The following is a 13832-nucleotide window of genomic DNA, read 5'->3' on the forward strand; positions in this document are numbered from 1 at the left end:
TGTGTTTTTAGCAGTGGTGGACAGTAACTAAGTAAATGTAATTCATTACTGTACTTAAGTAGTTTTTTCATGTTTTTGTACTTTACTTAAGTATTTCCATTTTGGGTGATTTTTGGGTGAAATCTGTCGTTCCTTTTGGTTTTTGTGTGTATAAAAACGTAACATGTCAAAACAAAAGAAGTGCAAAGCAAGAGCACCAATGACGGAACTAACCTAACCTGTAAATAGACCACAATTTAGAAATATGTACACATATGCAGTCGTGACTGACGCGTTTCTTTTTTTTCTGAATTCATACAAACACTTTCATTTTATAGTAAATTAGTTTTGGTTAGTTTGTGTTTATGAACAGAGGCCTACAGATCAACACAGTAAAGGAAAACTTTTAAAGGAGTTTAAAAAGTGATTTCAGAGCCACTCGGTTCTCCCTGATGGAAACTGTTTACCTTCGGTGTTTTGTGCTTATGATCATTTTAATAGACGTCAGCGTCACTAATTAATGACGTTCTATTAAAAGACTGGTTTACCAAGAGAGACGCTGGAGGACTTTCACCTGAAATGAGTTCATGAAGCGAGTCTTGTTATAAAAATGATAACAGGACCAGATCAGAGCCAGAATTACTCTTTTAGTACTTTTACTTTATACTTAAGTACATTTGAAGGGAATATTTTCCATCTAATATTTTTTGTGTATTACATTTTTGTTTCTCATTGTGACTTCAACGAAATCTAACTTAATACTAGGATAATGTATCATTTAATTTCAACCAGTTAAGGTGGTTTATTTTATATTATATAACCTATTTGCTGGAACTTGGATCAGTGGGAGAACAATGTGAATATGTGAGGGAAAACAACACAAGAAGTTGACATACATATTACAATGACAACTATGCAAAAATTTGTCCAGTCCAACTCACATGGTACAAACGATACAAAAAAATTCAAAAATCTCTCATTAGTAAAGACCAATATGTTTATTTCTCTGCCAGTTCATAGCAAAAGCAAAACTAGAGATAACAGAAGAATATCATGAAAATGAGCAGACAGGGGTTTTAAAGAGTTTGAGGAGGTATGTAGATGTTTGAGGGGAGGTGGACATGACAATACAATCTATCGATTTCTCGTCTTTATGTTGTGCTGGTGGCCTACCTCCTCTGGACGACTCAGGACATGGCCCTCTGGCCCAGTAATGCCCAGCTCAAGGATCCTTTTCTGCTCCTTAAATTATAAACATTGGTACTATTAGTATCTGGATGGAGTGATTTCCAGAAGGACAAGGGGAGATATCCAATGCACATGAAGGGGATGGTGAAAAAGGAAGGAGGTGTTACCTCAGCAATGATGTCACCATTCTCAGCATGCACCTGGGCAATGGCTCCCAGGTCACGAATCACACTGAACACCTCGTACATCTATGCAGGAAACACACAGAGCCAGGCTTTTAACTGTCAGCCAGCAGGAATGTAACTTTTGGCAAGGATGTATAGATAAAAGGACAGTAACATCTAAGCCAGAGAACATAAATCAAATACTCTCAATGCATATTTGGCAACGTGGAAGATCACTAGCCGAAGGCTGTAAAGGATGAGAGCAGGTAATGCTGCCAAACACCAGTTACTTTAAAGCAGCTCCACAAGACAATGTAAGGTGATGCCCATAGACACATCCAACCTACTTCTGACAGTAGTTTTCATTCATACTGTAGATACGAAAGTGGCTCTCATCATCTGTAGTGAATCTAGCTGGAATCTACAGCTGCAGGAAATAGAGCTTTTTATTGCATGCTGGATGATTCCCCAGAGACTACCAGCCAAATACACTAATGTAGGATCCTCTGCATGAAGAGCATGCTACAGTATTTCTGTAACCAGCAAACCAGCTACGTTATACATGGAGACTACATGAGAAAACCGTAGCAATATCAACACATCTGCATATGCAGTCATAATAACTACAAATACCATATTATCTGTTACTGTCTGCTTCACATTCATACCTGGGAATCATTTAGCTGGAAAACATCCTTATAAGCCAAATACACCAGGAAAGAGTTGACACCTACACAGACGCAGAATAGAGGTGCATAAGTATTTCAACACAATTACAGGCAAATCCTTCTTCAGATAAAGTAAATATACACAAAGATACAAATAATTCAAACAATCTGCTGGGAAAACAAAACTAAGAATATATATTGTGTATTACAAACTGTGACTACTGAATCAAATCCTTAATTTCAGGCTATCGGTGTCGAAACTTTCTAATAGTATGCTGAACTTTTGGGTTTTTTTTTAAAGCTTGTAACAGACATTTTTGTAACAGACATATGTTTTATCTTGTATACTGCAGTTTTACAGTGACATGTTGTTGCTTTTACAGAGCCATGCAAGAAGCTGCTGCCACTGCTTTCCATTTCTAATGACTGACTGAATCCTGCTTAAGCTCATATTGGCAGTCAGTGACATATCTCAGCTTGAACAATTTTCTGATTAAGATTTTAACTTTGTCAAAATCTTCACAAATCTTAACACTGAAATAAGAATTTTCCCATAATACTTGTAGAGTTTAAATACAAGCCAGGTGATTCTATTTACTACATTTCCAAGCCCATTGACCAAAAAGAGATGCATACATTCAACATGTCCAACATGTGAGAATATATAAATTGAGGGAATTCTTGACAAACAGGGACTTAGCTTGCCCAATAATAATCTGACACAATATTCCCTTCACTATAACAAATTAACGCCTGCATCTCAAATCCCATAATAACATCAAATTTCTGTAAGATGGTCTGTAGGGCTGTCACAATCATGAAATTTCAGTGGACAATTAGGTGACATTTAAATAATTGGAATTAACAATTTAATTGTATTTTCTTGTTTATTTTCTGAAACTATTAAAACACAAGTAAAGGGGCCTAATTGGCTGATTTGCCACCTTACTTGCTAGATATCTTTACTCATTGGCTACACTGATTGTACTGCTGAATCATTACTGCACACACTCACACAAACTTCGACGGTTCCACAGAATTATTAAGCAAAGTTCTTTATGAGAGTGAAAATGTAAACAATAAGACACTAATTCTGCTAGTACACACGTTAAAAAGAAATACCTTTAGAAATACCTACAAAGCTAACAAGTAAAAGCACCAAGTTAAAGATTTTTTTCATAAGCCCCCTGATGTCCCAATGAAAGCATTTACTGCTTAGTTTTGTTTATATTTATTTGCCTCTTTGTAATAATTGTGAAAGGTCTAGCTTTATGTCATCTAAGGAGTCTGAGAGGGTATAAAGTGGTTGGTATCTGATACCGTGGTCCTTCACCAGGGCCTCCATCTCTTCCTGCATGCCCATGTGCCACTCAGTAAGGTCAATGTGGAGAGAATAATCACAGCATGACTTGCTGTCAGCCCACTCCCTCCACTGGTTAAAGGCTGCTATGAGGCTAACACCGGGCTCGGGCACCACATGGTCAACTGTGAAACACACAAACACACAGTGTCAGCATTGTGAGCATGTGATATCAGTACATCAGTGTTTAGGTTCATTTCTTTCTGTTACCTTTCACAACACTGGCAGTCACATCTTAATCTCTCTCACCCTCCCTCCCACACCATCCAAACAAGGTTAATCAAACGTGAGAGCCAAAAGGACAAGAGAACACAAAGAGCAACAATACAGTGTAGCCGACAGTGAGTGGGAGAAAGTAAGATATAGTGCAGTCCTGGGAGAGCTCCAGGAAACAGCTAATTGGCAGCCATTTCCAAATCCTGCTCATTTTCGCTAGCTGAAGCTCTGCTGTCGCATTCTGCACATGCCTGGCGTGGCAGACCTGGGCCTGACAGAGTGGACCGAATCATGCGCACACACACACACACACACACACACACACACACACACACACACACACACACACACACACATGCACACTGCTGAGACTGTCTGTATGAGCCAGCTGGCCTCCCAGTCCTCTGCACCCCAAATCATCTCACACATCCACCCAGACATGACATCTGCTGCAGCCTTGCACATACCGGGCAATCCTACTAGAGCTCAGCAAGTCAGTAAAATTAAGGATAGAGTTGGAATGAATTGTTACTGTAAATGACTTTAAGTTATTTTAAGTAATAGTGGCCTTGTCCACTTCTTGGCTGGAATGTTTTTGTTTCATCCTTTAAATTCATTATAAATGTTTTGCTGGCCATTCATAAGACACTAAATGTACAAAACAAATTATCATACTAACAACAACAACAACAACAATAATAATATATCCCTGATAATAACTAAATGGATACAAAATATTGTGTGCTAATACACATTACTATGTTATATCCTGGGTGTCTAGTAACCCATTTTTCATTCAATTATTTTACCACATCTGTACTGGTAAATTGTTAAAAACAAAAAGTTGGCTAAATGGAAAGAAATGGGTACAGTATGGTGGGGGAGATGATGTCGATTTGTGAGCAACTTCAGGGGTGCACTTATGTGCTAGCGCGTTTCTGTTTTGCACATACTGATCATGGTGGTGCCTCCAGCTAGAGCGGCACGGGTGCCTTGGTAGAAGTCGTCAGCTGCCGTCATGCCCCGGTCGGGCATCTGGAAACGGGTGTGAACGTCAATGCCACCAGGGATCAACATCCTGCCATGGGCATCGATGGTTTTCACCCCACCAGGAACAATGAGGTTCTCTCCAATTTGCCTGAGGAGGAGGGAGCGACAAGAAAGGTAGGAATAGTGAGTAGTGAGAAAACAGTGAGAAAGAAGAGAAATAGGGTAGAAAAAAGAGTTTCAGAGGCTCAGAAAAACAGGCAGACTGCAGAAAATAAAAATGGTTGAGGGAAAATATCTGACCTTAAAATGTTGGGTTTTGTGTTTTTTATATTACATCAAATGTTACATTTTAGTGCTTCATATGAAAGAGGCATGAATTAACAAAAATAACGCACAAAAACACAAAGGAAAAAATACAAAAACCTACTTAATGACTCCATCCTCCATATAGATGTCTGCATGGAAGGACTGGTCATCATTCACAATCTTACCCCCTTTGATGAGGAGACGGTCACTCTGTAGAGGGAGGGAGAGAGAGAGAGAGAGAGAGAGAGAGAGAGAGAGAGAGAGAGAGAGAGAGAGAGAGAGAGAGAGAGAGAGAGAAAGAGGTGGGGGTTGTAATATAGCTTTGCTCTTACTCACTCTGATTCAGAACAGCTGTGTACACCTGTTAATTCAGCACGACTACAAATCTCCTGATGTCATACCATCGCATACCAAGCTCAACTTGGAATCTCACGGTAGCAGATTAACTGCGGAAACACTTTGTTCTTTTTTGTCTCATCAACATCAATAAAACGGTTGTGGCTACATGTATATTTCCAAAATCTGAGTGTCTACTTGGTTCCACTTTATTGAAGACTTTTTTATTGCAATCATAATTTGGTAGTGTTACGGTGTTTCTGGAGGATGTCCTGCCTATTTAATGCTTCAGCAGCTGAAAATTGTAATTACTCTCTAAAATACACAAAGAAAGCCTATTATTAAAGAAATGTCCCACCCTGCAACGTCAATGTCATACCATAAAGTGTCTCACCCTTTGAAAAAAGTGCCACAACGAGGTTTTTTTTTTGTGTTGCCAAAGATTGACCATTTTAGTTCCATAAAGAACCATGTTTGTAATGAGATGTGTGAGAGTGAAAAATCTTTTAAAGGCATAAAGAACCTTCACATAATGTAAACTAAGTTAAGCGTTCTTGCTGGAACATTTACATCATTTGGAGATTCTTTAAACTTTGATATCTTAAAAATGTTCAAGACCCATTCAGGGTGCACGTTTTAGTGTTTTCCCTGCTCTCAACACATCTGGTCCAACTCAGGAGCAACCCTTTACTGAGTCAACGTTTTAAAGCAGGGAATGCGCTAGAATGTGCATGGAAGTGTGCCTTCAGGACCACACCTGGGAACCACTGCTTTAAGGAAACAAAAACAAGTCTTCTACGGTTTCACTGAAATAAAGTGAAATGTAGTGATTTGAAAAAATATACATATTAGAAAGTAATAAGTAAGCATCAAGTCAAATCTTTTTATATAAACTCCACCGCTGATCAACCATTTACTAACCTTTCCTCATTGGTTATATTATTCATTATGCAGCTTATGGACATTATTTGCTATATGAAAATAGTTTGGCAAATTAGATTGACAGGCATCGCTCATATTGACCTGCTGACAAAAAACCCAGAAAGCTAAGATCTTCAGAAAATTGAAGAGATGCTGAAGTTCTTAAAGGCTAATTTATATGCAATATTTACCCAAATGCCACTACAGGCAAAACACGCAGAATACATCAGAACAAAATACATCACGGCAGTAATGACTTCAATCCAACAGCATAAAACAACATAAAGGCTGTAAGCCTACAATCTATCACAACAATATCCCCCAGTGTATGAACATCTATAGTAAAGCCCAGCTGGATACAAATGAATGCTGTAAAATTTCATTCACAGGGAATTTATGTTGCAATACAATGACTCCATTGCTCAGAAACACAAATGAAATATAACTGCATTGTAAGTTTAGCTTCCGTTTTTATTTTATCTTTAATTCTGCTCTTAGATGAATGGAAATGTGTGGTACAGCCTGATTAAATTACACCCATACTAGGAGTGTCATGATGAATCATGTCACATTATGCCAGAAAATGCCTTTCTGAGCAAATCCTGGATATCATCAGATCTTAAAGAACACTAACTAACATGCTTCATTACAAACAGAGCATCATTACTACATTTGACTGGATTTAGTACAGTACAGTGTGTGTTGAATAAACATCATTGTACCCACAGTTTTGGATATTATTTTTAAATGTGGAACCGCTGGTTCTTCTCAAAGCTCAGAAAAACCAAATGTTGTGATCGATTGAATTAAAAGCTTGTCTTGTAATATCGTCATACATCTGCCATATAGAGGGGTGCATCTAGTGGGCTCACAGTTTGGCATGTATCAGTTTTGTGCCATGGTAATGGTATGGTTTCAGTGTCTTTATATTTAAGAAAATAAAAAACACATCACACTTTAAAGAATGATCTCTTTATTTTGCCTATAGACCAATAAAACCTTCCACATGATAACTGGTACTATTATGATGATGTCACAGTCAAGTTGCCACTATTTTGGTAGGCAACTTCAGGTTCACTCAGCAGTGCTGTGGCGGTGAGTAATGAGATAACTAGAGCCATAACTGATTCAGCAAAGGCAGTATACCATGTTTTTCATTTAAACACTTACTTTATGTCATTTATAAAGCATATTAACCCATGTATTTGCATCTAAATTGTCCACATGGTTTCATCTTTTTTTTTCTGTGGTCATTCTTGTCTATTTTGCACCAGCAGGGCTGTAGCAGCAGTAATGATGACGAGACGAGCTCTATCAAAGCACAGTCAAAGTTGCAGCTTGCCTACCAACATGGTGACATAGTCTTCATATTGATGCAATCGCATACTGTTCTAATTCATTTTTACACTCTACTCTGAACTTACCACTTATCATGCTTGGCATCTGTTTACTACCTCTTCACAGACTGGCTGTTTTTGAGCTGAAAAAGGCTAGACTACTAATATTAACTGAGGTAACTTACCATTAGCATTCGTCTGTTTATCTAAAAGACTGCCCGCTGGGGCTGCCAGCATCGCTGCATGTCAGCACCGGCGTGTGGACCTTCATTAAAAAACAAAGTTTTCGAATTTTCGGACGCCAGTGTGTGCTTTTCTCTGTCTTGCAAGCCACTGAGGGAATATTTATTTTCAGTACCTCTCTGTTCTCCTGTTTGCATTTGCATGCAGTGTGCAGACAGTCCTGTATATCTGAATGTACAATGTGAGGAGTCACTAGTTACCCCCATGATCCATGTCTGATGCTCAAGACATGGACACTGCATGGAAGAATGAGAGAGAAAGTGGTGTGAAGTCATCAAAACCTCACTGAAGAGCTCCCAGCCTTGGGCATGCATTCCATTCTAGATCAACACCAGAGAACACCAACCCTCAACATTTTCCCCAGCAGAAAAACCACTCACACTCCAGAATAAAAGGGGGCTGGTTTAAGAGCCAGTCCGCTCTTGGTTGCATCACAGCCCGTAATTAAGCGCTGACAAGATGAGATAATTGCTGAATAAGTGTTAATCTAAGGCTGGACGGGTACTAATAAGTAGTTATCGTGTGCTATTCTCCAGAGACCTACTGAACAGAACTGAAACCCACGCAAAAAACCTTGCACTCAAGGAAATCAGCGCTTGTGCAAAGGAGAGTGTTCCTATCCACTCTCAGGATAGTATGAGAATCAGCAGAAGAGTAGAAGGTGGAACATTCACAGCAAGCTCTCTGTTCACCACAAAAGCTTGGTTTGTGATGTCAGCCTCTGATTTCATCATCAGCTGCCATGAGTTAACAGACATCAAAGGACCAGAATTACTGAATACTCATTAAATTCAATATTCTAATCTCCCTGCTGCACTCACATGCCTTTATGATGGATGCTGAGGTATTACAGTGCTATGCAGAACCAGCTGTAACAACAGCAGGACTCTCTGAATAAAAGTTCCAAGTTACTTAACCCCCCCCCAATACAGCTCATCGGCCAAGACATGCTTATTGTCTGAAATGTTTATCATTTAGCATGATGTAAATTGAATAGCCATAGAAACTGCATTAAGTAATCTCAAACAGACTTGTTTACATGGTTTCTGACACAATGACATTCTCTTATCCACAGAAATTTACTATAGGGCCAAGTTAAAACAGCCTTCCTGAAGCCTGTATTTTGTCAATACACTGGTTTCTATGTAAATGCGCTGGTTTACATGACATCACAAAGACAACAAATACAAGCTGTAACCAAAGCAAGACCAGAACACTTTGTATTTGGAAAGTGATGATCAATTCTCAGGGCAGATCATTTACAAAGAGATTAGTATAAACAGTTTTTCCAATCATTTGAATTGGTGATGTAGACTGTCTGGACTGGGGGGTGAACCGTATTTGCAATTTTAACAATGTTTACAAAACTACAGTCCTGTACAAAAATTGAGAGAGCACATTTTATTTATTTAATTTTTAGTCTAAACGGTTATTCCTTTTTCAAGATATATTTTTTAGAAGATGAGATGTGACATTTTATATTTATATTTATGGCATTTGGCAAATGTTCTTATCTGGAGTGACTTACAATTTGATCACTACATAGGTAATCAAAGGTAGTGTTATGAGTCTTGCCCAATGAATCTTACTGGTATAGCCTCAGGCGCTCGCCTGGTCGGGGATCAAACCTCAGTCTGAAGGGTAAAGGGGATACCCATTACATGTCACCAACCCTACTGGATGGTCCAGATGCATAAATAATGGAACAGTCAAAGGTAAAAGAGTGAATAACAGGAAATTCCAAAGTTGAACTTCAAAAATTGAAAGATGTAAAGAAACCTGGCAGACCATCAAACCTGTCAACATCAGATAAACAGTACTTAAAACATTCATCTTTATGAGAGAGGACAAACTCAACCTTCACCCTTACTTTAGACACAAAAAGATCTACAGGTGTTTCTGTCCATCCTTCCACTGCGAGAAGACAACTCATTACTATGGGTCTGAAAGGATGTGTAGCTGTCAAAATGAAAGAAGCTGCTGGTGGTCTCAGAACAATGGACTGGCCTCTCAGACCACAACACCATTGAACATGTCTGGGTTACTTGGATGCTGAGAAGCAGAAATGCAACCAACTTCTATCAACTTCTTGTTTTTTTTTATCTAATGCAGAAAAATGAATAACTTGCACTTAATTGACATTTTGACTGGAATCTAAACAAATGAATGTTGGGCTCTGATTCAAAACATAAAAAAAGTGAAGAGAACTCTGTTTCCCATTAAATGGGCCTTTTAAAAGTTTTGCCACGCTCAGTCTGATCCACTGGATCAACTACATGTTATGTGGGGATTTCATTCTACCATTGTTCTAATGATTCTGTGTTTAGTGTTCTAGTTTCTAATATTGGTATCAGACAACAGGCGAAACCAATGTCTTTTCCAAATATTAATGACTGAATTTAGCAATGAAACTTAGGTTTAGTGCAAAGCACAGGAGAGTTATGATCTGCCAATTACTAGAGCTGAGCGGAGACTTCCAAAAGGAAACAGGCTGTGAGGCCTCATCTTCAACAAGACAAAGCCTCTCTGTTTGCTGCTTTTGCTACAACACACACACACACACACACACACACACACACACACACACACACACACACACACACACACACATATGCATGCAAGTCCAAATCCATCCCTTATATAGCGTCATGGCTGGCTGTCCCACAGTGCTGCCACTGATGCTGTTAGCAGAAAAACATTTTGTGAACATCCAAACTGCCTTAACTTTGTTAGTCACAGCTCTGGACTGCGGTACTCACAGAGAACTGGTATCTAAGTATGCAATGTTTTCTCGTGGGCAATGTTTCCATTTAAAAAAAAATTAATGATTAAAATCCTATGAGGATCAGAGGTAGTGCTCAAACTTTTTTGTACTTGTAAACAAAAATACTAGTCAATTTTAAATTACACTCACCGGCCACTTTATTAGGTACAATTGCTTGTTAACACAAATAGCTAATCAGCCAATCACATGGCTGCAACTCAATGCACTTAGGTGTTTAGAGGTGGTCAAGACAACTTGCTGAAGTGCAGACCGAGCATCAGAACGGGGAAGAAAGGGGATTTAAGTGACTTTGAACGTGGCGTGGTTGTTGGTGCCAGACGGGCTGGTCTGAGTATTTCAGAAACTGCTGATCTACTGGGATTTTCACACGCAACCATCTCTAGGGTTTACAGAGAACGGTCAGAAAAAGAGGAAATATCCAGTGAGCGGTCAGTTGCGTGGACGAAAATGCCTTGTTGATGTGAGAGGTCAGAGGAGAATGGGCAGACTGGTTCCAGATGATAGAAAGGCAACAGGAGCTCAAATAACCAACCAAAATCTCTGAGGAACGTTTCCAACACCTTGTTGAAAGTATATCACGAAGAACTAAGGCAGTTCTGAAGTTTCTTACTGTAAGATAGACCAATAATAGACTTTGAAATATGCCAAATCATCACGCAAACTGTCAACTTATTTAAGATTTAATGAGAACTTCCATTTGAATGCATACTCTTTAAGTCAAGTTTAATAAACACATTATGACATCACTAAAATACAAATAAACAGCTCAAATTATATTAACCTGTCTTGTTTACTCCATTTTGGCTGGAATTACTGAACTTTGTAGCCAGCTTAGGTTTCGAAGTTTACTTATGTAAACTCATGAAGCAGATCACACATATTCTTTACATTCTGATCCTGAGCCATCCCTCATTCATTAGGAGTAAAACCAGGCAAGTCAAGAATGTCCTGTTTACATGGACCCATAATTTTCTGCTTTCTTTTGGAGCTCAGGCTGCAGGATTGTACCCAGTTGTGTCTGGGTTTGTTGCATAACAATTCATTCAGAAATGAGCTGATCACAATCGCTCTCCGTCACTCAAAAGTCTGGTCTCTTGGCTAGCCTGTTTGTACTGACTTGCTGTAACAGCTTTAAGGGGAAAAATGTCTCATGTCTGATTATAATGAACCTTTGCCACGGCATTTATGGAGAATTTAGTGGATTGGAGGGCTGCTTGTTTATTGTCCTTATGCACATTGGCCTGTCGGAGAATGAGTGGCACTGCTCCCATATTACGTAATACATATAAGGTCCCGTTATGAGAGCAGGATAGAGACAGAGGGTCACAATGAAGCTTTCATGAACAGCATTTCACAACCTAATCATGCACTCTGTAATTACACATTATACATACATGGAGAGTTATGAAAGTAGCGCTGCATGATATATTGTTTATTCTGTGCCACAACAAATTCTTGTCACGGAGGTCAACTGACAATTCCTTTGATCAATTCAGTTCTTTTGGCTCTCAGCTGTGGGGCTTTATACAGAGAAAGGCAGGCCTGTGCCTGTTGTTACCAAGTTACTTATTCCCACACATAAACACAACATATCGCTGCTGTTGAGACAAAACCTCGTGTCTCGTATTTTTCAGATTTTGACATAATTTGAAATGACCTGTCACCCTTTACATTGTGTGTCAATTTAATGATGAATGGAGCAAAAGAAATGGCCCAAAGTTACATGGAAAAACTCTTGTTCCTTTGACTCACATTAAAAGTAAAGCGATATATAAGTTCTAGACACATGGCCTCAGGAAAAAATGGCTTTGGGTGAGAAAGCATCAGACTAAGCGACTAAAGACTCTTTGACGGTATGATTTGTGTGACTTTGCTGCCCTTTCTTGCTAGATAAATTACAGTTTAGCAGCGAAATTAAAGATGACTATGCTATAACCACATCTCGTATGTCCAAATGTATTTGAACAATGCTGTCGTTATGTTCTTCTATTTGACAAAGACTAAGCCACACTCACACACTATTAATGTGTTTACTCTGGTGTCTGCTTCAATGCAAGGGGCCATCACTAAATTACTGGACAATAATGTGAAGGAAGAGCTTTCAAGGACAGTAGTCTTTGTTTGTTGCCCTCCTTGGCAAAGCCGAAATGCTTATCTCCCTTCCAGTAGCACTTTCTCTGTTTGGACTTTTCTGAAGACGACCACAGGTGAATTTAATTATGCTGTTGACATATCTCAAGGATGATGAATGGAAACGGGATGCGCCTGAAATCAATTTAAGCGTCACAGCAAAGGCTCTGAATGCTTATGTAACTACGCTATTTCAATTTTTTATTTTCACATTTGCAGATCACATCATTATAGCTGACGGGAAAAATCGTATTTCACCCACTTTAGTTTGTAATGTAACAAAACGTAGAAAAGGTGAATGGGTCTGAATATTTTTTTAAAGTACATGTGATATCAATGTAGGGCGGCACAATCATGCTAAATTGCCCCTGGGTGTGAGTGTGTGTCTGTCTGTCTGCCCTGCGATGGACTGGCGACCTGTCCAGGGTGTATCCTGCCTTCTGGCTGATGACCGCTAGGATAGGCTCCAGCAACCCCCTGCGACCCTGACGGAGAAGCGGCTTAGAAAATGGATGGATGGATGGATGGATGGAAGTTAAGTGACAGTATCTTTAAAAAGCCAAAGAGCGCTTATTTAGACGCTCTTTTGATACATAATAACAATCTTACAACAAAACGACCCTTTGTGCCAGCAAACATCTCTTCTTGGTGACATACAAAACACAACATGGTTACGGATGCACATCTCATCACTGGAATAGGGAAATAGGATAATAGAATAGGGAAAAAATATAAATCTTTACAGTGTTGACAGAGTTTCACTGAACTCTAAATCGCATCATGTCTCATGACAGGAGCAAACTAGTTGTTTTTTCCCCAAACTGAAAACGATTCCATGCAGTCTAAACCTGAAGTGACTGTCACATTGTGTCACTCATCTGTCCTGAACTGAGAGTGGGTAAAACCACTGGAGGTCATGAGACACAGCGATATTGTGCTGATGAAGCTTCATGGCCCAAATGTGTGCCGGCACTCCACTGACACATTTGGCTGCTCTGGTTCCAAAACAATGATCTCTGCTGCTCTTTCTGACCTCTATAGTTAAGATGAGTATTACCCACGGAGGACGAGAGCTGTTAGTTACATTTTAATAAACGATCCAAAAGTAACTGCATAAGTACACATTCAATTAGACAGAATGTTACGCAATGAATTACTTTTACATTTGATTTACTGATTTGATTTTGATAATGACTGCCCTCCCATCCT

The 13832-nt window shown here is 39.1% G+C and overlaps 1 protein-coding gene across 1 annotated transcript in view; it reads right to left on the bottom strand.

Moving 5' to 3' along the window:
* dpysl2a (dihydropyrimidinase like 2a) overlaps positions 1-13832 on the bottom strand; it is a 30185-nt gene that overhangs the window by 8223 nt on the left and 8130 nt on the right. The window contains exons 2-7 of the mRNA XM_017702768.2: positions 4993-5081; positions 4529-4713; positions 3320-3484; positions 2000-2061; positions 1335-1415; positions 1153-1221 (exon numbers count right to left, since the gene is read on the bottom strand). Coding sequence (XP_017558257.1) covers positions 1153-1221; positions 1335-1415; positions 2000-2061; positions 3320-3484; positions 4529-4713; positions 4993-5081 — 651 coding nt within the window. The remainder of the gene's footprint in view (positions 1-1152; positions 1222-1334; positions 1416-1999; positions 2062-3319; positions 3485-4528; positions 4714-4992; positions 5082-13832) is intronic.

This window comes from Pygocentrus nattereri, chromosome 28 (genome assembly GCF_015220715.1).
Source record: "Pygocentrus nattereri isolate fPygNat1 chromosome 28, fPygNat1.pri, whole genome shotgun sequence".
In the NCBI taxonomy this organism is placed as follows: domain Eukaryota; kingdom Metazoa; phylum Chordata; class Actinopteri; order Characiformes; family Serrasalmidae; genus Pygocentrus; species Pygocentrus nattereri.